This window comes from Coregonus lavaretus, assembly GCF_964263955.1.
Source record: "Coregonus lavaretus genome assembly, chromosome: 2".
Lineage (NCBI taxonomy): Eukaryota > Metazoa > Chordata > Actinopteri > Salmoniformes > Salmonidae > Coregonus > Coregonus lavaretus.
Genome location: NC_139989.1, coordinates 31,704,921 through 31,728,400, shown reverse-complemented (window position 1 = coordinate 31,728,400; position 23,480 = coordinate 31,704,921). Strand labels below are relative to the sequence as shown.

Sequence of the window (23,480 nt, the reverse complement as noted above, 5' to 3'; positions counted from 1 at the left end):
AGGAGACCACCCGCCACCTCATCAGGAGCATGCCCAGGCGTTGTAGGGAGGTCATACATGCACGTGGAGGCCACACACACTACTGAGCCTCATTTTGACTTGTTTTAAGGACATTACATCAAAGTTGGATCAGCCTGTAGTGTGGTTTTCCACTTGAATTTAGAATGTGACTCCAAATCCAGACCTCCATGGGTTGATAAATTTGATTTCCATTGATAATTTTTGTGTGATTTTGTTGTCAGCACATTCAACTATGTAAAGAAAAAAGTATTTAATAAGATTGTTTCATTCAGATCTAGGATGTGTTATTTTAGTGTTCCCTTTATTTTTTTGAGCAGTGTATATACACACTCAATCACACACACTACACTGACACTCTCACACAAAACCCACACACATTCACATACACTACATACGCACACACATAACGCATACCGATACCACACACACACACACACATACACATACACATACACGCACACGAACACACACATACACACACTTTCACAATCATCATATGCTGCTGCCACTGTTCTTAAAAAAAAAAACTATTATTATTATCTACCTGATGCCTAGTCACTTTACCCTGCCTTTATGTACATATCTAACTCAAACACCTCTTACCCCTGGATATTGATATGGTACTGGTACTCCCTGTATATAGCTTCATTCTTGTGTATTTGATTATTCTTTTGTTATTAATTTTATTAAAATTCGTTTAACTCTGCATCGTTGGGAATGGGTCATAAGCAAGCATTTCACGGTAAAGTCTACACCCTTTTGTATTCGGCGCATGTGACAATACACTTGGTTTTAAACACTTGGTTGTCAGTAAAATGTTGTAAATAACGTTCTCACAGTGCCATATAAACAAATATGTGTCCAGGGGTGAGGAGAGGCTACATGAGATACCATTCCTGTGATATGATAATATACAATTAATGACCCACTGATCTAGATTAACTCAGGCTGAAAATCTCCTTTTGCAATGATAAGTGTTTTTCTTCACATTAACACAGATTTGTATAACTAACACTGATTCTTCTATCTGTGATTATAATAAATAATTAATGCAAAAATATGCAAGAAAAACGGTACACATGCATTTCAAAAGCATTTGACAAATATAATGCATAATAACCCCGGGGGAAATGCATAAAAGTATAAACATTCATTTCTAGCTTGCACTGTAAACTTTTATTTTGACATTTAATTGTAGGATTTAGGTTCCGCCTCCCGGAAGTTGTAGCTAGCTTCTGAAATCAAGCATAACGTGAAATAAGGTAAGCGTTATCCTCATTTAAAACTAACTAACCCGAATGCATTGCATAGTAATCGCACACATTTGTATATACTGACGTTGAAATACTTATTGTTCGCCAGCTGTTACATAGCTAGCTAAGCGAACTAACGTTAGTTTATGCTAGCTGGGCTAGCATTAGCTAACGTTAACGTACATTGCTAACTTGTCCCTAGCAACGCTCTCATGTGATCCTCATTTATAACGGTTGCGTAGATTTTACAGTAATCTGCTCGCGCATTTTCTGAAAAGACTGTGCACGCACACACATTGAGATTTATAGACGTGATAGCGATGTTGTGTTTCCATAAGTGGATGAATTGGTCTAATTTATGTATGGTAAAGCTTCAGCCTTAGCTATCTCTTCCAATTCAAATGAACTCGAAAAAAAGTAAATGATGACAACATTTTTATTGTTTTGTGTGACTACAGCTAATTGAGCGAGGAGTCAAAGGGGACAAACCGCCCGTCCGGCTTCGGTTGGGTCATTATAATTCAAAACAATACTTTCTAAATTATAAACTGGGTGGTTCGAGCCCTGAATGCTGATTGGCTGAAAGCCGTGGTATGACAACATTTCTAATTACGTCGGTAACCAGTTTATAATGGCAATAAGGCACCTCGGGTTTGTGGTAGGCTATATATACAAAAGTAGTATGTGGACACCCCTTCAAATGAGTGGGATTCAGCTATTTCAGCCAAACCCTGTTGCTGACAGGTGTATAAAATTGAGCACACAGCCATGCAATCTCCATAGACAAACATTGGCAGTAGAATGGCCTTACAGAAGAGTTCAGTGACTTTCACCATGGCACCGTCATAGGATGCCACCTTTCCAACAAGTCAGTTTGTCAAATTTCTGCCCTGCTAGAGCTGCCCCGGTCAACTGTAAGTGTTGTTATTGTGAAGTGGAAACATCTAGGCCACACAAGCTCACAGAACGGGATCACCTAGTGCTGAAGCACGTAGTGTGTAAAAATCATCTCCTCGGTTGCAACACTCACTACCGAGTTCCAAACTGCCTCTGGAAGCAACGTCAGCACTGTTCGTCGGGAGCTTCATGAAATGGGTTTCCATGGCCAAGCAGCCGCACACAAGCTCACCATGCGCAATGCCAAGTGTCGGCTGGAGTGGTGTAAAGCTCGCCGCAATTGGACTCTGGAGCAGTGGAATCGCGTTCCCTGGAGTGATGAATCACGCTTCACCATCTGGCAGTCCGACGGACTATTCTGGGTTTGGGGGATGTCAGGAGAACGCTACCTGCCCCAATGCATAGTGCCAACTGTAAAGTTTGGTGAAGGAGGAATAATGGTCTGGGGCTGTTTTTCATGGTTCGGGCTAGGCCTCTTAGTTCCAGTGAAGGCTATATACAGGCTATATACAAGGAGTACCGGGTGATTGATTGAGGTAATATGTACTTGTAGTTTTGGTTAGGTGATTAATTGAAGTAATATGTACATGTAGGTAGGGGGTGAAAGTCCGGGTAGCCTTTTAATTAAATGTTGTGCAGTCTTATGGCTTTGGGGGGGAAGCTGTTCAGGAGCCTTTTGGTCCTAGACTTGGCGCACCAGTACTGCTTGCCATGCAGTAGCAGAGGGAACAGACTGTGGCTGGAGTCTTTGACAATTTTTAGGGCCTTCCTCTGACACCACCTGGTATAGAGGTCCAAGATGACAGGGAGCTCGGCCCCTGTGATGTACTGGGCCGTACACACTACCCTCTGTAGCGCCTTGCGGGCGGATGCCGAGCAGTTGCCATACCAAGCGGTGATGCGTTGTTGGGCGGCAGGTAGCTTAGTGGTTAAGAGCGTAGTGCCAGTAACCGAAAGGTCGCTGGTTCTAATCCCCGAGCCGACTAGGTGAAAAATCTGTCGATGTGCCCTTGAGCAAGGCACTTAACCCTAATTGCTCCTGTAAATCGCTCTGGATAAGAGCGTCTGCTAAATGACTAAAATGCTAAATGTAAATGTTGTAGGCCTATAGGCTATTTCGCGAGTATGAAACTATCATAGTCAGAATAGGTGCAGAATTTATTTTGCAATGATCATGGAAATTAAATAAATAATAGGAAAATGGATGCCTAGTTCTAATTATTTTAGAATGCAAAGATATAATATATAGATTTTCGCTCTTCTCACTAACGGCAAATTATTGCATTTTGTTAATATATTTATCTACCAGTTTTTTTGTTATGAATAAGAGTGTCATATATTCCTGCACAAGTGTACTTTTGCCTTCTTGCAATGCAGTACTTTAACCACTAAAAACGGTTTCTACGCATGCTCTAAAGCTTGTGGGAGGATAAGCACATTCTCATGTCATGTTCAGTTTTTATAAATGCCAACTTTTGTGTGAAGTGGCATGTCTTCGGACAAATTCTGTGCGTAAGCAATTTTTATAAATGAGGCCCCTGTTGACAGCCTTTGCCCATGTTTGGCCCAGCTAATAACGCTTAGAAATGAAAACTTAGCCTATGTAGCTAACTAACTAGCTAGCTACTATAATGCCATATCTTCTAATAACAGTGCTTGGACATGTTAGATTCGAAATAAACAGAGTAAAACTCACGGACGACTAGTAAAGCTCAAACCAAGTTTATTCACCCACTGGGTCACACAGCTGCATAAGACAAAAATATGTTTCCACCATCACAAGTATTTATACCCCCCTTTAGGCGGAGTCTCCTCCTTTTCTAGGCAGGAAGATAAGTGATGTGGGTAATAAACTGTTCCTTCTCCCTTCATGTGACCTGACCTGACCTCGGCCCACATTCCTCACTAATCCACAGCCATCCACCCTTATCAGTGACCGCAACCATGCGATTGCCTTTTCCCTTACTTAGTAACATTCCAAGCCCCTGGCTCTTATCCAACCTCCAGTGACCCCACCATATACATTCCTCATACATGTACCCATTAAGTTCTAGTATAGCAAGTATTTCAAACTAGAACCCAACAGACCTAAGAAGTAGACTTTTGGATCTTGTGAAGATTCTTCCAGATTAATATCTTGCTCTTTCTTCGTAGAACAGAAGATGGAGGCAGACTCGTCTCTCCTGAGCTCGGAGATGGATCTGCAACAGCAAGAAGAGCTCTACCAACAGCTTTTGCTACAGGTTTGGATGAATGTGTTAAAAGCAATTTAAAGTGTGCACCTTATGAAAGATGAACAGGATTGACATCAAATTGCTGCCAAGAGGGCATACACATTGGGTAGGCCCAAAGTCAAATATGACTCTGGCCTACAGTGCCTTCAGAAAGTATTCTCATCCCTTGACTTTTTCCACATTTTGTTGTGTTACAAAATGGGATTACAATGTTTAATTGTCATTTTTTTGTCAACGATCTACACAAAATACTCTAATGTCAAAGTGGAAGAAAAATTCAAACATTTATACAAATATATATGAAAAATTAAATGCTAATATACCTTGATTAGATAAGTATTCAACCCTCTGCGTCAATACATGTTAGAATCACCTTTGGCAGCGATTACAGCTTTGAGTCTTTCTGGGTAAGTCTTTTAAGAGGAAAGGAACTTATCAAGGCGTCAAGTTCATTGATGAACTCTCCAAGGGAACCTGGAGTTTGTTGATTAACCATGTCTATCCCATAGTCCACTGAACAATCAAATGGTTAAAATCTAACAGAGCCATTTCCTGGCACTGTTTCAGGCCTCTTCTTGTCATGTTGTGATAAACTATTTAACCATACATTTTTAGCTTGTCATGATGTAATTAACTATGCTTAAATGGAAAATCTGCATTGAACTAATTTGATTCTCTTTTTTTCTCTCTCTCGCTCGTCTTACTCTCTCTCTCTTTCTCTTTTAGACGATGGGAAAAATGCAAAGTGAAAATCCTCCTGATTCTAGAGTCATTCGGCCACAGCCTGGTCAGTCTCCCTTTCCACACACACACACACACACACACACGTACACACGTAAATAACAGCTGTGTGTGTGTTGAATCCGTAGGTCTGTGTGTGAAGACTCTCACCCTGCCTGACAAACGGAAGGTATTTGTCAACATCTGTCAGTCTGCTGCCGTCCCGCCCCCGCCCCACCTCTCCAGGGAGGCACTAGTGGAGCTCCTCGAATCAGAAGACCCCACAGGATACAGAGTACCCATGAGCATCGGAGAGGCCCACACAGAGGTGGACAACAGTGAGTGAATGGCTACTTTCTGAGGATGTCTTGACTTGACAGTTAATGCAGTTTCTGTATTTTGATCATGGAGTTCCGAACATATCATGCGTCTACACCTACACTACCGGTCAAAAGTTTTAGAACACCTACTCATTCAAGGTTTTTTCTTACTTTTTTTACTATTTTCTACATTGTAGAATAATAGTGAAGACATCAAAACTATGAAATAACACATATGGAATCATGTAGTAACCAAAAAAGTGTTAAACAAATCAAAATATATTTTATATTTGAGATTCTTCAAATAGCCACCCTTTGCCTTGATGACAGCTTTGCACACGCTTGGTATTCTCTCAACCAGCTTCACCTGGAATGCTTTTCCAACAGTCTTGAAGGAATTCCCACATATGCTGAGCACTTGTTGGCTGCTTTTCCTTCACTCTGCGGTCCAACTCATCCCAAACCATCTCAATTTGGTTGAGATCAGGGGATTGTGGAGGCCAGGTCATCTGATGCAGCACTCCATCACACTCCTTCTTGGTAAAATAGCCCTTACACAGCCTGGAGGTGTGTTGGGTCATTGTCCTGTTGAAAAACAAATTATAGCCCCACTAAGCCCAAACCAGATGGGTTGGCATATCGCTGCAGAATGCTGTGGGAGCCATGCTTGTTAAGTGTGCCTTGAATTCTAAATAAATCACAGACAGTGTCACCAGCAATGCACCCCCACACGATAACACCTCCTCCTCCATGCTTTACGGTGGTAAATAGACATGCAAAGATCATCCGTTCACTCACACTGCGTCTCACAAAGACACGGCGGTTGGAACACAAATCTCACATTTGGACTCCAGACCAAAGGACAAATTTCCACCGGTCTAATGTCCATTGCTCGTGTTTCTTGGCCCAAGCAAGTCTCTTCTTCTTATTGGTGTCCTTTTAGTAGTGGTTTCTTTGCAGCAATTCGACCATGAAGGCCTGATTCACACAGTCTCATCTGAACAGTTGATGTTGAGATGTCTGTTACTTGAACTCTGTGAAGCATTTATTTGGGCTGCAATTTCTGAGGTGCAGTTAACTCTAATGAACTTATCCTCTGCAGCAGAGGTAACTCTGGGTCTTCCATTCCTTTGGCGTGCCTCATGAGAGCCAGTTTCATCATATAGCGCTTGATGGTTTTTGCGACTGCACTTGAAGAAACTTTCTTGACATTTTCCATATTGACTGACCTTCATGTCTTAAAGTAATGATGGACTGTCGTTTCTCTTTGCTTATTTGAACTGTTCTTTCCATAATATGGACTTGGTCTTTTACCAAATAGGGCTATCTTCTGTATACCCCTCTACCTTGTCACAACACAACTGATTGGCTCAAGCGCATTAAGAAGGAAATCAATTCCACAAATTAACTTTTAAGAAGGCACACCTGTTAATTGAAATGCATTCCAGGTGACTACCTCATGAAGCTGGTTGAGAGAATGCCAAGTGTGCAAAGCTGTCAAGGCAAAGGGTGGCTATTTGAAGAATACATTTTTTTGGTTACTACATGATTCCATATGTGTTATTTCATAGTTTTGATGTCTTCACTGTTATTCTACAATGTAGAACATAGTCAAAAATAAAGAAAAACCCTTGAATGAGTAGGTGTTCTAAAACTTTTGACCGGTAGTGTACATTTAGATGTGTCTACCTGGTCCACATTGTGTCCGGATTCACTTTTCCCGCGCTATATTCAAATGCCAGTATGCATTCTGCAAACGATGGAATAGGCAACAATTGCTAATAACACAACAACAACAACAACTTGATAGCAGTAGCTAACTAATGTAGCTAGCTAGCTAGCCAGATAACCTCTGTAGCTAGCCAGCTAGCTAGCAAAGCTAAAGGGATAGCAAAAGGGTTAGCATAACTGTAGCCGGAGAAGGCGGAAGTGGGGGTGCAGACATTTCTGTATTTCATTTTCAACAAATTAGAAAAAAAATCTAAAAATATGTTTTCACTTAGTCATTATAGTGTATTGTGTGTAGATGGGTGAGAACAAAATGATATTTAATCCATTTTGAATTCAGGCTGTAACACAACAAAATGTGGAATAAGCCAAGGAGTATGAATACTTTCTGAAGGAACTGTAAGTGTAAGTTGTAGACATGCGCTGATTCTCTACGCTTCTCCCGATGTGTGCACTCGTACACTGCCCCTCTTGGATTTAAGAATGGACTGGTGTGAGGAATATGGTGGAAACTATCTCCAGCCTTCCTTGCTTTTCAAAGCAAGAGTGGAGGGAAGGAGTGCACACTTCTGGAGAACAGTAGAGAATTGGAACGCAGCCATGTAGCCCAATATTCCTGCATGACTTCCTCTCCTTGTTTAATATTCTCCTTTAACCCGCTTCACTTATCCCTGAAGTGTGCACTTGTACCAGAACAGTTTTTCCCAACCATTAGTTATTTTTTCACCCAAACCTTTACCCTAAATCGGGGTTATTCAATCGGCTACACCATATACAGTATAGCAAAATAAATGCTGCAGTAGCTGTTTTCAAAGTTTTTCTGTCATTTTGTTTCATAGTTGGTTACTAATCACACAAAGAACTACGAATCTTACAATATATCCCACCTCGCGCTATGCGCAGCAACAAACTGCCTGGCAGGGGAGCTGTGCGCACTGTGATTGATTCATTTTTAGAAGCGCTGTGCACAGGCATAAAAGTTGGTCTAATTTACTTGAAAGTCTAGTAAAGTGAGACTTTGTCCTTGTTTCTTGTCAATTTACATTGCTTAGGTTGTTTTTCAATGTTTGAATTTGCTTCAACTGCTACTAGTCAGAATCTCACAGGCACACTGTCACTGATGACTAGAGCTGCTCGAATGCCCCTCATGGCCACGGTAACCTTCTGCCCTTAAAGGGGCAGCTGAACATTTTTGTCTCATCTGTGATATTTTGGTTAAAAGACTCAGTCACAAAAATATGAACTATAATGTAGCAATATACCACATAACTTTTAACTAGTAACACATTTATTGGTTTAGAAACATTACAAAGCATTCTCATCTTTTTTTGTTATGTAAAGAAATGTGAGTGGCTGGTGGACCAAAAAGTTAGTTTCAGGCCCTGAACTGACTTATTGCGGATAAAAGGCTGTGCGTGATGACATGGTGCACATAATAACTTTTGCATGTCAATTCTCATGTACCTAGTTCTCAAGTTACATCAGTTTTCAACTCTACTGATGATTTTGTCACAAACTGTTGCATTATCAGTGCATTCGGAAAGTATTCAGACCCGTTGACTTTTTCCACATTTTGTTACGTTACAGCCTTATTCTAAAATTGATTAAATAGTTATTTTCCCCTCATCAATCTACACACAATATCCCATAATGACAAAGCAAAAACAGGTTTTAAAACCCCCCTGAAATATTACATTTACATAAGTATTCAGACCCTTTACTCAGTACTTTGTTGAAGCACCTTTGGCAGCGATTACAGCCTCAAGTCTTCTTGGGTATGATGCTACAAGCTTGGCACACCTTTTTTTTTCTTTTTTTTTCACCTTTATTTAACCAGGTAAGCCAGTTGAGAACAGGTTCTCATTTACAACTGCGACCTGGCCAATATAAAGCAAAGCAGTGCAATAAAAACAACACAGAGTTACATATGGGGTAAAAAAAACAAAGTCAAAAATACAACAGAAAATATATATACAGTGTGTGCAAATGTAGCAAGTTATGGAGGTAAGGCAATAAATAGGCTATAGTGCAAAATAATTACAATAGTATTAACACTGGAATGCTAGATGTGCAAGAGATTATGTGCAAATAGAGATACTGGGGTGCAAAAGATCAAAATAAATAACAATATAGGGATGAGGTAGTTGGGTGGGCTAATTTCAGATGGGCTGTGTACAGGTGCAGTGATCGGTAAGGTGCTCTGACAACTGATGCTTAAAGTTAGTGAGGGAGATAAGAGTCTCCAGCTTCAGAGATTTTTGCAATTCGTTCCAGTCATTGGCAGCAGAGAACTGGAAGGAATGGCGGCCAAAGGAGGTGTTGGCTTTGGGAATGACCAGTGAGATATACCTGCTGGAGCGCAGACTACGGGTGGGTACTGCTATGGTGACCAATGAGCTAAGATAAGGCGGGGATTTGCCTAGCAGTGATTTATAGATGGCCTGGAGCCAGTGGGTTTGACGACGAACATGTAGTGAGGACCAGCCAACAAGAGCGTACAGGTCACAGTGGTGGGTAGTGTATGGGGCTTTGGAGACAAAACGGATGGCACTGTGATAGACTACATCCAATTTGCTGAGTAGAGTGTTGGAGGCTATTTTGTAAATGACATCGCCGAAGTCAAGGATCGGTAGGATAGTCAGTTTTACGAGGGCATGTTTGGCAGCATGAGTGAAGGAGGCTTTGTTGCGAAATAGGAAGCCGATTCTAGATTTAACTTTGGATTGGAGATTCTTTATGTGAGTCTGGAAGGAGAGTTTACAGTCTAACCAGACACCTAGGTATTTGTAGTTGTCCACATACTCTAGGTCAGACCCGTCGAGAGTGGTGATTCTAGTCGGGTGGGCGGGTGCCAGCAGCGTTCGATTGAAAAACATGCATTTAGTTTTACTAGTGTTTAAGAGCAGTTGGAGGCTACTGAAGGAGTGTTGTATGGCATTGAAGCTCGTTTGGAGGTTTGTTAACACAGTGTCCAATGAAGGGCCAGATGTATACAAAATGGTGTCGTCTGCGTAGAGGTGGATCTGAGAGTCACCAGCAGCAAGAGCGACATCATTGATATACACAGAGAAAAGTGTCGGCCAAAGAATTGAACCCTGTGGCACCCCCATAGAGACTGCCATAGGTCCAGACAACAGGCCCTCCGATTTGACACACTGAACTCTATCTGAGAAGTAGTTGGTGAACCAGGCGAGGTATTTGAAGAGTTTCTCCCATTCTTCGCTGCAGATCCTGTCAAGCTCTGTCAGGTAGGATGGGGAGTGTTGCTGCACAGCTATTTTCAGGTCTCTTCAGAGAAGTTTGATCAGGTTCAAGTCCGGGCTCTGGCTGGGCCACTCAAGGACATTCAGAGACTTGTCCCGAAGCCACTCCTGCGTTGTCTTGGCTGTGTGCTTAGGGTCGTTGTCCTGTTGGAAGGGGAATCTTCACCCCAGTCTGAGGTCCTGAGCACTCTGGAGCAAGTTTTCATCAAGGATCTCTCTGTACTTTGCTCCGTTCATCTTTGCCTCGATGCTGACTAGTCTCCCAGTCCCTGCCGCTGAAAAACATCCCCACAGCATGATGCTGCCACCACCATGCTTCACGGTAGGGATGGTGCCAGGTTTCCTCCAGACGTGACGCTTGGCATTCAGGCCAAATAGTTCAATGTTGGTTTCATCAGACCATGCACTGTCAACTGTGGGACCTTTATATAGACAGGTGTGTGCCTTTCCAAATCATGTCCAATCAATTGAATATACCACAGGTGGACTCCAATCAAGTTGTAGAAACATCTCAAGGATGATCAATGGAAAGAGGATGCACCTGAGCTCAATTTCGAGTCTCATAGCAAAGGGTCTGAATACTTATGTAAATAAGGTATTTTTTATTTATTTTTTTAATACATTTGCAAACATTTTTAAAAACCTGTTTTTGTCATTATGGGGTATTGTGTGTAGATTGCCGAGGATTTTTATTTATTTATTCCATTTTAGAATAAGGCTGTAACGTAACAAAATGTGGACAAAGTCAAGGGGTCTGAATACTTTCCGAAGGCACTGTATACACAATTATGCCCATTCTGGGCCTGGCATGGGTAGTCTACCTACATGATGAGATAATTATGGATGAGAGAGATTATATTTTTTTGTCAAAGGCAGCCAAGCATCAATCATCATGTCACCAGAATAAGACCCCTCGATATTTATTATAACTTATTTAAACTATATAAAAATAGCTTACATAAAGCCAACAAAAACATTGCATCCTGCAGGAAGAAAATATCCTGATAAAAATAAATAACCTATAAATCAAATTAGGTACGCGTGGCCTATCTGCAACGAACTTGAAACATTGTATCAACTATCAAATGGGTCCGACCCTAAGCTCGCCCTAGCAAACTTGGAACATTGTATAAAATATTCTGGGGCCCTCAGAGTTTCCGTGCAAGCGATAAGAAGTAATCAGGTATTTTATGACGTTTCCACTGGATCAGAGCATTACATTTTTCCCTTTCATGCAGAATGGTTATCGAAAGGGAGAGAGATTTAAAATATTTTTCTAATACATTAAGGAACTATTGTCATTCTCAATGGATTCTAAAAACCGACTTTGTTTACTTGCTGTTTGAGGTGAAGAAAAAATTACTGAGAAGCTCCACAGCTCATTAGTGGTGGTGAATTAAGACAATCATAAATACTTTTAGACATCCCCAAATGGGCACATTTATAGGCCTACATTTGCGCGCAGGTCAGGTAGCCTAGGCCTACTTCAATATGCGTAATCAGGTGCGTGTCCTTACTCAATATTGACAGGAGCACTCCAAACAAAAGACAATTAATAAATTGACAAAACTCGTAAATGGAATGAAATAAACCAAAACTTGTTTCTCACAAGTATAGCATGGGTTGTGAGCTCTGCAAACAACATGTCCACTCCGACAATGGGACTGGTAAACGACTGTAATAATAATATATATTGAATGCATTAACAGAAATTACCGTAACCAAACAAACATTGTACATTTGAAATGATGGGAATTAACGGTAAATGTAGTACTGGTGATATGTAATTGAATTGATAGACACTAACAATCAAAGGGCAAACAATTCACACAATGAAGTGATGAAACAATTAATTAATTAATTAATATGCAGTTCCAAAAATAGTTTGGTGATCAAGAACATTAACTGTTTACTTTGTAAGCTCACCCGCAATGGAGCATCAAGCAACAATTAGGCCTACTAGCATAGGCCTACTGTTTTTTTGGTATGTCAAAATTGCCATAGACAAAGTACCCATTTGTCATAGTGCCTTCAGAAAGTATTCATACCCCTTGACTTATTCAGCATTTTCTTGTGATACAGCCTGAATTCAAAATGAATGAAATGCAGATATATATAATTTACATAAGTATTCACACCCCTTTGCTGTGGCACTCCAAATTGAGCTCCGGTGCAGACAATTTCCTTTGATCATCCTTGATGTCACTACAACTTGATTGGAGTCCACCTGTAGCCAATTCAATTGTTTGGACATGATTTAGAAAAAAACACCTGTCTATATAAGGTCCCACAGTTGACAGTGCATGTCAGAGCAGAAACTATACTATGAAGTCCAAGGAACTGTCTGGAGATCTCCGAGATGGCATATATCTGGGGAAAGGTATAAAACTATTTCTAGAGTGTTGAAAGTTTCCAAGAGCACAGTGGTCTACATCATTGGGAAATTGAAAAAATATGGAACTGCCTAGAGCTGGTCGAACGACCAAACTGAGCAACCGGGCAAGAAGGACCTTGGTCAGGGAGGTGACCAAGAACCCAATGACCACTCTGACAGAACTACAGAGTTCATTGGCTGAGATGGGAGAACCTGCCAGAAGGGCAACAGTCTCTACAGCACTTCACAATCTGGCCATTATGGGAGAGTGCCAGACGGAAGCCACTCCTGAGAAAAAGGCACATGACAGCACGCCTGGAGTTTTCAAAAAGGCAAGTGAAAAACTCTGAGGGTGGGTTGCACCAACATGGATTAACTCTTAAACTGGGTTAAATCAAGGTTTATCTATGAATCTTGTTGCACCAAATTTTAAACCTAGATTTTAAATTAATCCTAGTTAAATTAAATCATTCCTCTAATCTAAGTTTAGTTTTCACTTTAAACCTAGATTTATTTTAAGCCTGTTGCTAAATTTAGATTGGAGATTAATTCTAAACTGCCACTTGAGGTGGTTTAACTGATAAAATGGCAGCATATCTACTGTGGAGAGACCAAAACAACAGAGTTCCTCAGAGAATAATTAGAGACTGGTTAAATCCTGTTGAATTTTATGATGATAATGAGTTTAAGGCGATACCGCTTCTCCAAGGTCTGTAATGCAACTGGAAAGAAAGGTTGGACCAACCATTAAGCATGGGAGTGATAGGAACGCGGCTGTACCCCCACTACTTCAGCTCTTGGTGACCCTATGGTTCTACGCAACTGGATGTTTCCAGATGGTGGATGGGGACCTTTTTGGACTCCACAAGTCAACCGTCTGCAGGATTATAGTCAGTGTCCAGTGCTATTGCCAGTCTGAGGAATCAGTACTTAAGTTTCAAGCCTACAGAGGAAACAGCAGCTGGATTTTACAGGAGAGCTAGATTCCCAGGTGTACTAGGGGCAATAGACTATACACACATTCCTATTCCCAACCCTGGTGGTGAGAATGGAGAACTATTCCGTAATTGGAAAGGTTACTGCTCACCAACATCGTAGTTAGATGGCCAGGATCCACCCATGACAGCATAATCTTTGACAATAGTTGTCTGTGTGCAATGCTGGAAAGAGGGGCATATGAAGGCCACCTACTAGGTGACAATGGATATGCCTGTCGTGAGTACCTTATACTCCCCTTTTAAACCCCCAGACACCTGAAGAGAGAGAATACAACACCTCTCATATCCTGGCAAGAGGTCTCATAGAGAGAGATTTTGGAGTGTGGAAAAAAATATTCCTGTGCCTAAAGGAGGGGCTCCGCACGAAGATAGACACTACACTGACAATCATTATTGCAGTGGCAGTTCTGTATAACTTTGGCAAGAGACAAGGAGACGAGCTACCTGAGGAGGACCTACCTGAGGAGAATGCAGAAGATGGCCAGGTGCAACATGCTGCCAATGCAAATGGGAATGCTGTGAGGAGAACTTTGATTGAGAACCATTTTGCAGCCTAAGGTTTATAAAATGTAACATTGGTAACATGTAAAAAGCAATATTATATTTTGATCGACACATACAATTCCTAATTAGGCTATCTGTATTCAAAAGTATTATTTAGACTTTGTTATTCTCAATACCATACAGGGTGGAACTGGAAGCACCAGAACACAAGAGTGGGGACAAGACAGGAGGACACCAAATTGCTTGGGAAAGCATTGTTTTAATAAATAATTGCTTAAATAAATAAAAAGATCAGCATTCTTTACTCAGTGGGCATTTGTTTCCCTGAAGGAGTTTCTGTTTCTGAATTTGCAGTAGCTCTTTTTGTAAATTCAGGACCTCAATCTGCAGTAGATTTTTCTCTCTCTCCAGCTCCAAAACATAAATATGAGCTTGGTTCATGTCAGTTCTGGGGCGTTTGCTTGGCCTGTCTGGTGTTTTTGCTGCTGGTTCAAGATCCAGGCAATGCTGTTTCTCCACGGCACAGGGTGTCAGCTCAACTAAAGCAAAGGAAAGAAAGAAAATTAACTCATTATTAGTAGGCTATTTACGTACAACAATTGAATTGGGGCTTATGATATGCCCAGCCTTGGTACGAATGATGATGTTATGCAACATGCTGTAATGGGCATGATAACGGTAACATTGTAGTGAAGTAGCATTAATGTTAGTTTTAACGTGCATTATAGTAATTGATATTTACCAGTTATTTATGCTTACTAAATATTGGTGGGTCGAGTTGTCCGTCGTCATTATAGGGGTTAAGGAGAGGGGCAAACTGCTGGGAATCATCTCACATATCTTCTGGGAGAGAGGATCAATTCCCTTGGACGGAGGCTCGGTCTGAAATAGCCCCCGCCTCTCCTTTGCCGCATCCTTTTTGGCTTTCGCTTTTAATTTTTTCCAGCATGCCTTCATACGATTTTGGTCCCTCTTCTCTTTTAATCCGTGTCGATCCATTAAATCTGTCGCATAAAATGGCCCAGGTGTCTTCCTTCTTTTTGACAGTCGTGTTGTCTGTCTTTTTATCCTCCAGTACGTTACTAAATTCCTCCATCAGCTCCGACAAGGTTTTTTTTTTAAGCGGAGAAATTTGAACTGCTTTGACGTGCCATGATCAGGTGGCTAGCGGACAAATTAATTAATGGCTAAATAAGTAATGACAATAAAAAAAAATTATGCTCGCTAACTTGGTTTATAAACTAACTAGCTAGCTACATTAGCTAACAAAATAGTTTTCTGTCTAGTACTGGTAAATAACGGAATTTATTTCAAATCAGCCAACCCATGAGAACCTTTCACAATGGAGTTGCGGTAGCTAGTTCTAACGTTACATTGTTATTATTTTATCAAGGAACAGCAACTTTGTGGCCTCATTTGTCAAGTAGGCTAGCTAGTTCATTTCAACTCACGAAATACCTCTTATATTGGTGTGACGTCACTCATCATAGTTTATAACCGTTAATCATAGATTTACTGATACAGATTTAAAATTAATTGGTGCAACACATCTCTGATTTTAATTATAAACCTAGATTTACAAAACCTAGATTAGCTCTAATCCTAGATTAATAAAAAAAATGGTGGTGCAACCCACCCTGAGAGCATAAGGCAAAATATTCTGTGGTCAGATGAGACAAATTGAACATTTTGGCCAGAATGCAAATGTCTGGAGAAAACCAGGCACAGCTCATCACCCGTCTAACACCGTCTCTGAGCACGTCAACCAGCCTTGCCTTCTGCTGATTTCATGCCCCTACGACTGCTACAAGGCCCCTATTTTACAATTACATAATCAAAATGTGTTGTGGACAAAATAATGAAAAGGCTGGTCTGGTAGCCTCAGTAAATAAAGATTTTCAGTCATTGCATGTATAGATATTTTTTTTACTTGACTTGAGACTAAAAAACGTGTGACTTGACTTGCTCTTAGAATGCACGACTTGGACTTGACTCGAGACTCGACCTGTTCTACTTGGGACTCGACTTGAGACTCTGACCTTGTGACTTGAGACTTGCTTGTGACTCGAATAATAGTGACTTGGTCCCACCTCTGGTTCTGTCCTGTCCCCACAGACTCCCAAGGCTGCACAGCCTATGACGTGGTCATCAGTGAAGAGTTCTTCCAGAAATGCCAGGTGTGTGTGTTTTTGCGCATTTGTTTGCGTGTGTGTGCGGGGGTGTGTGTGTAACTCCTGTTTGTGTGTTTGTAGAAGGATCCTCTATTCCAGCAGTTTCTGATCGCTGTGTCATTAGAGGGGCTGGAGAACAAATACAACCTGGAGCTCAGCCGAGGTGTGTGTGTGTGCGCCTGTATCTTTAGTGTGTGTAAGCTTGAATATGGATCTATTTAATTTTTTCATGTCTGTGTCTTGGTGTGTGTGTGAGCATTAATCAGACACGTGTTCTGTGCCAGATGAGGTAATATCCCTCAGTTTTTCTCCTTACTTCATGTGTATTTCTCTCCTTCCCTCCCAGACTGGAAGGTTCTGAAGAACAGGAAGTTTCTGGGCTCTGTGAACGAACAGAATATTCGCACCAAGAGCAAACCTGTGATTCAGGAAATAGACCCCAAGTATGTTTTCGCTTGCTCTTTCTTTCTCCCGCTCTCATTCTTTCTTGCGCGCGCTCTTTCTTTCTTGCACTCTCATTCACACACACACACACACACACACACACACACACACACACACACACACACACACACACACACACACACACGTCACTCAAAACTCACTTCTGTTATCAATACTTCACCACTAGAGGGTGGTGTAGAGTTAGCTACAGTCTGTATGTGGAAGAGTTCAATCTCCTCTCTCTCCCTCCCTCCCCCTTCAATCACTCTTTCTCTCTCAATCTCACTTTCCACAGGGATACTCACACACCCCCAGAACCAGCCAAACGGTAGGTCTGTCTGAGTTGTCCACTGTGGATTTGATTGTCACATACCAAACTGGAACATATTTATTTTCTCCTTCTTTCTCACTCTTGCTCTAACCCACCTCTCTCTCCCTCTCCTCTCCTCTCGTCTCATCTCCTCTCCTCTCTCCATCCATCTCCAGGCCAGAGTTCTGTCTGCTGGTGGAGCCCCCTGTAGGTGATCCAGAGTTTCTGATAGCAGAGATTCAGCTGCCTGGAGTGGTGAGACACAAGCCCAGTCCTAAACACATCCCTCTCCAGCCTATACTCTGTGTTTAACCTCTTCCCCTTCCCCTATAGCAGGGGTGTCAAAGTCATTTTGCCCCAGGGGCCGCATTCGGAGGGCTGCACAGAAAATCGGTTATATTTCCTCACCTTCAAAATGTGCAAAGAATAGTCCTCTATCCATTGTTTTTGGAATTTACGATGCTCCCTGACTATCTAGTGATTATTAGCGAGCTGGACAGTCAAGAAACTGTATGAATGTAGGTCCATTATCATTTCTACACAGTTTCGATTTGGTTTTAGTCATTTTAAAGTATATTGAGTTTGTTTTTTATTTAACTCAAACCACCCGGGGGCCGGATTACACCCCCTCGCAAGCCATATCATATCATTAGCATTTATACAGTTTCGACACCCCTGCCCTGTAGACTATGTCCTAAACGCATCCTTCACCACCTATACTCAAACCGTTTCCTCACCCTGTATCTATATACTTTATTCTTAATTCCATATACTCAATGTGTTAAACTGTTTCCTCACTCCCTCCCTATACTCTATGCCAGTGTTCTTCTTAGCTGGTCCTGGGGACCCACAGGATGTGCTGGGGTTTGTTCCAGCCCAGCACCAACACAGCTTTTTCAAATAATTATCCAATCAACATACAGTGCCTTTGGAAAGTATTCAGACCCCTTGACTTTTTCCACATAAAATGGATTAAAAATATATATACCCTCAGCAATCTACACACAATACCCCATAATGACAAAGTGAAAAACAGGTTTTTAGAAATTTTTGCAAATGTATTCAGACCCTTTGCTTTGAGACTCGAAATTGAGCTCAGGTGCATCCTGTTTCCATTGATCATCCTTGAGATGTTTCTACAACTTGAATAGAGTCCACCTGTGGTAAATTTAATTGATTGGACATAATTTTAATTGATTGGACATAATTTGGAAAGGCACAAACCTGTCTATATAAGGTCCCACATTTGACAGTGCATGTCAGAGCAAATACCAAGCCATGAGGTCGAAGGAATTGTCCATAGAGCTCCGAGACAGGATTGTGTCGAGGCACAGATGTGGGGAAGGCTACTAAAACATTTCTGCAGCATTGAAGGTCCCCAAGAACACAGTGGCCTCCATCATTCTTAAATGGAAGACGTTTCGAACAACCAAGACTCTTCCTAGAGCTGGCCGCCCAGCCAAACTGAGCAATCGGGGGAGAAGGGCCTTGGTCAGGGAGGTGACCAAGAACCTGATGGTCACTCTGACAGAGTACTTCTGTGGAGATTGGAGAACCTTCCAGAAGGACAACCATCTCTGCAGCACTCCACCAGATGGACGCCACTGAATACCAAGCGTCACGTCTGGAGGAAACCTGGCACCATCCCTACGTTGAAGCATGGTGGTGGCAGCATCATGCTGTGGGGATGTTTTTCAGCAGCAGGGACTGGGAGACTAGTCAGGATCGAGGCAAAGATGAACGGAGCAAAGTACAGAGAGATCCTTGATGAAAACCTGCTCCAGAGCGCTCAGGACCTCAGACTGTGGCGAAGGTTCACCTTCCAACAGGACAACGACCCTAAGCACACAGCCAAGACAACGCAGGAGTGGCTTCGGGACAAGTCTCTGACTATCCTTGAGTGGCCCAGCCAGAGCCCGGACTTGAACCCGATTTGAACATCTCTGGAGAGACCTGAAAATAGCTGTGCAGCGACGCTCCCAATCCAACCCGACAGAGCTTGAGCGGATCTGCAGAGAAGATTGGGAGAAACGCCCCAAATACAGGTGTGCCAAGTTTATAGCTTCATACCCAAGAAGACTCGAGGCTGTAATCGCTGTCAAAGGTGCTTCAACAAAGTACTGAGTAAAGGGTCTGAATACTTATGTAAATGTGATATTTCCGTTTTTTATGTGTAATAAATTAGCAAAAATGTCTAAAAACCTATTTTTGCTTTGTCATTATGGGTTATTGTGTGTAGATTGATGAGGGGGAAAAAACAATTTAATAAATTTTAGAATAAGGCTGTAACCTTAACAAAATGTGGAAAAAGGGATTGCAGTGATTGCAGCTGTAAGTCTTTCTGGGTAAGTCTCTAAGAGCTTTCCACTCCTGGATTGTGCAGCATTTTCCTATTATTCTTTTCAGAATGTTTCAAGTTCTGTCAAATTGGTTGTTGATCATTGCTAGACAACCATTTTTAGGTCTTGCTATAGATTTTCAAGTAGATTTAAGTCAAAACTGTAACACGGCCTCTCAGGAACATTCACTGTCTTGGTAAGCAACTCCAGTGTAGATTTGGCCTTGTGTTTTAGGTTATTGTCCTGCTGAAAGGTGAATTCATTGCCCAGTGTCTGGTGGAAAGCAGACTGAACCAGGTTTTCCTCTAGGATTTAGCCTGTGCTTAGCTCCATTTAGTTTCTTTTTTTATCCTGAAAAACGTCCCTTGTCCTTAACGATTACAAGCATACCCATAACATGATGCAGTGGTACACAGTAATGTGTTGTATTGGATTTGCCCCAAACATAATACTTTGTATTCAGGACGAAAAGTGAATTGCTTTGCAAGATTTTTTGCAGTTTTACTTTAGTGCCTTGTTGCAAACAGGATGCATGTTTTGGAATATTTGTATTCTGTACAGGCTTCCTTCTTTTCACTCTGTCAATTAGGTTAGTATTGTGGAGTAACTACAATGTTGTTGATCCATCCTCAGTTTTCTCCTATCATAGCCATTAAACTCTTTGCGAGGCATTGGAAAACCTCCCTGGTCTTTGAGGTTGAATCTGTGTTTGAAATTCACTGCTCGACTGGAGGGACCTTACAGATAACTGTATGTGTATGGAAAATGTATGCACTCACTAACTGTAAGTTGCTCTGGATAAGAGCGTCTGCTAAATGACTAAAATGTAACGTAAATGTCAAAATATTTTCCGAAGGCACTGTAAGTGGCAGTGACTAATAGCGCCCAGAGTTTTTTTCTGGTCAAGTCAAGCGCAGTCAGGGAAAACTTGGGGTGCTTGTTATGACATTAATACGTAAGCCAGCAACCTTCTCTTGTCCTCACTCCCTCCCTCCCCCTCTTTCCAGGCCTCCTCTCTCTCCCTCGTTCTGGACCTTGGGGAGGACAGGCTGGTTCTGAATGCCCGGCCCTCCCTCTTTCATCTAGACTGTTTCATTCCCTTCTTCATTGACCAGGAGGGCAGCGTAGCACAGTACAACACCAACACACAGGTACACACACATTCTAAAACACAGTACAGCTATTCCCTTACACATGATGTCTGATATTGACACTCTTTTCTTCTCATCTCTCTCTCTCTCTCTCTCCCTCCCCTTTCTCTCGCCACAGATTCTCACGGTGACAATGCCAGTGGTGTCTTCATGAAGAAACTGAATGTCAGATGTTTATCCATTTGTTGTAAATGAAAATAAAACTGTTATTATTATCACGGTCTGTGACTGCTTACGTTCAAATCACTTCAGTTCATCTTTGATAAATTAAGAGTTATCACACTAAACATTAGCCATGCATTATCATTATCACACCAGCCATATTAAGCCGTAACAATCATTCAAACACTCAACATGTATCCCAACAAATACCCCATTCAACTGTCTCTTTAGTATGGGTTTTACTACTTGTTTCCCGGAGTCCCTCTATGAACGGAAGACCCTATTCGTGGAAAGAGAAGGAAGAAAATACTCATCCCACCTATTTCTGGCCTGTTATTTCTGGCCCTGGTCTGCTCCTCTCATCCCCCTTTTGTCTCCCCTTTCTCTCTCTCTCCCCTTTCGCTCTCTGTGTGTCTCTCTGTCTCTCCCTCTCTCTCTCCACCTGCCCCTCTTTTGTTCAGTGAGGTCATTCCCTCGTTCTCTTAATCCCAGGAGGTGGTTGTCTTTCTCTCCCAAAGTTCTCTCCTAATCCGCCCATGGCCCTCTGCCCTACACCTACACACACTGCCCATCACCACCCCTCCCCTGTATAAAGCTCCCATTGTCTCTCACTACAATTGTCATTCTCCTGGGCTCCTCTGTCTGTCTGGGTATCTGTCACACCATTGAAACCTCACCTTGCTCTCGGTAAGTCTTTCTCCAACTCTCCTCCTGTACATCCAGGTTCTGAATGACCTTTCACCTCTTGATGCTGCTCTCTTTGTTTAGTCCAAGACTCCATTTAAGCTGTGTCTGGGAAACTGGCGTCCTATGTATCGTTTTGCTAGGAATATCTTATCTGTCTGTCTGTGGGATCAGTTTTTGTACCTGTTAGATCAAACTTATACCCTGTCAGTGTTTTTAGTTGGTGCATATATTTCTTGCATGTACTGATCAATGTCAGTCTGTGGGTTTTTTATTAGGCCTGGTCATGAATGATGGTTTGTGTTTTGAGTATATTGTCTTCTGTGGATGATTATAGATTGTACTTTAATAGCAGCGGCTGGGATAAGGCCAGGACCCTCGCACTTGTAGCCATCCCTAATGTCCAGTCAGCTAGTCAGTCATACTGTGCAAACTGTCTCTTCCTCCCTCCTCCTCGTTCCCACCAGGTTAGATAGATAGATTGATAGATAGATAGATAGATAGACAGATGGCTAGGAGCAGTGATCCCCGCTCTCCCTCCCTCCTAGGACTATTAATACGGTCCTCTCCCCTATAGCAGTGAAAATGAGCCGGTGTGACTCACCCTAATCTCCCACCCTGCCTCCCATCCTCTCTCAAGGTGTCCTTGACTAAAATTAACCCATCAGAATTCCACCGTTAATGCTCCCTCCGCTGATATCCCGGAGTAACTTTACACTTCCCTCAAATCCCGGCTGTTAGTCTTGGCAGACCACTTACCAACCATCTGCCATTTAGCTCCAAATGGTGGGCTTCTGCTGCCTCGCCTGTTAGGTCTACTGCTAGGCTGGCATTCTAAACCCTCCCTCCCTCAGCTGAGCTCACACCCTTTTTCTATATCCATTCTAGCTTCTCCTGGGTTGGTCATTGGGGCACGCAATGGAAAATGTTTTTAAATGTTTTGCAACAGGAAACCAAAATGTATGTTTCTTATTGGACAGTTCCAGGTTTTCTCTCCCTGTTTGTCTGTTTTTTACCTTGTTGCCTAATGAACATGACCCTGTTCCTGGTTGGAGTGGAATAAGCTTGGGTATAGGCAGTGGTGTAAAGTACTTAAGTCATTTTTTGTGGTATCTGTACTTTACTATTTATATATTTTGACTACTTTTATTTTGCTACATTCCTAAAGAAAATTATGTACTTTTTACTCCATACATTTTCCCTGACACCCAAAAGTACATGTAAAATTTTTTGAATGCTTAGCGGGACAGGAAAATGGTCTAATTCACACACTTATCAAGAGAACATTTTTACTTAGGAGTCATTTTTTATTAAGGTATCTTTACTTTTACTCAAGTAGGACAATTGGGTACTTTTTCCACCACTGGGTATAGGCCTAGATCTATCATAAGTCATGTCTAAAACACTGGTGGATTTAATATGTAGGCCGGTAAAAACAGGGAGAACTGATTTAGCATTGATAATTGTCTTAAAGTGAATGTGGTAATGGTTAGGGAGAGGGAAGCAGATCCAGGACCAGCTTTTAGGAGCACATCATAAAACTTAACCTAATACATTGAAAAAAGAAAGGACGTCAATCAACTCATGACAATGTAGTACCACAAACTAACGTGAGCAGTTAAACAGGACACAGTGGAGCTTTGGAAGCAAGGTAATGACAGGACCAACTCTATCAGCACTGGACCTCCACCAATGTTGTCACCCGCCATGTGTCCCTTCGTCCATCCGTCAGTGCGTCTCATTGTCCCTTCTGTTGGCGAGGTAAACACACTGAGTAACTCATTAGCCGTGACACCCGTTGGAAAGGGGGATGGATTAATCTCCGCGAGGCGCCGATGGCATTTTAGGATGGCCGACATTGTTTCAGGCACAAAATCAAGTGAGGGAGAGGCGCGACAACAGCTATG

The 23,480-nt window shown here is 41.9% G+C and overlaps 1 protein-coding gene across 1 annotated transcript; it reads left to right on the top strand.

Moving 5' to 3' along the window:
* Positions 1-1,226: 1,226 nt before the first annotated feature.
* Positions 1,227-20,942, top strand: pih1d1 (PIH1 domain containing 1). Its single transcript, XM_084181004.1, has 11 exons — positions 1,227-1,283; positions 4,326-4,414; positions 5,132-5,192; positions 5,275-5,463; positions 16,428-16,489; positions 16,565-16,646; positions 16,830-16,926; positions 17,223-17,255; positions 17,414-17,492; positions 20,584-20,727; positions 20,846-20,942. The coding sequence occupies exons 2-11, from the start codon at positions 4,334-4,336 to the stop codon at positions 20,879-20,881; spliced, it is 864 nt and encodes a 287-aa protein (XP_084037130.1). The 5' UTR covers positions 1,227-1,283; positions 4,326-4,333; the 3' UTR covers positions 20,882-20,942.
* Positions 20,943-23,480: the final 2,538 nt, after the last annotated feature.

Coding starts and splice junctions, on each gene's coding strand:
- pih1d1 (XM_084181004.1), top strand. CDS start 4,334: ATGGAGGCAGACTCGTCTCTCCTGAGCTCGGAGATGGATCTGCAACAG. Junction 16,927..17,222: donor ATTCAGGAAATAGACCCCAA/GTATGTTTTCGC, acceptor CACTTTCCACAG/GGATACTCACACACCCCCAG. Junction 17,493..20,583: donor AGATTCAGCTGCCTGGAGTG/GTGAGACACAAG, acceptor CCCTCTTTCCAG/GCCTCCTCTCTCTCCCTCGT.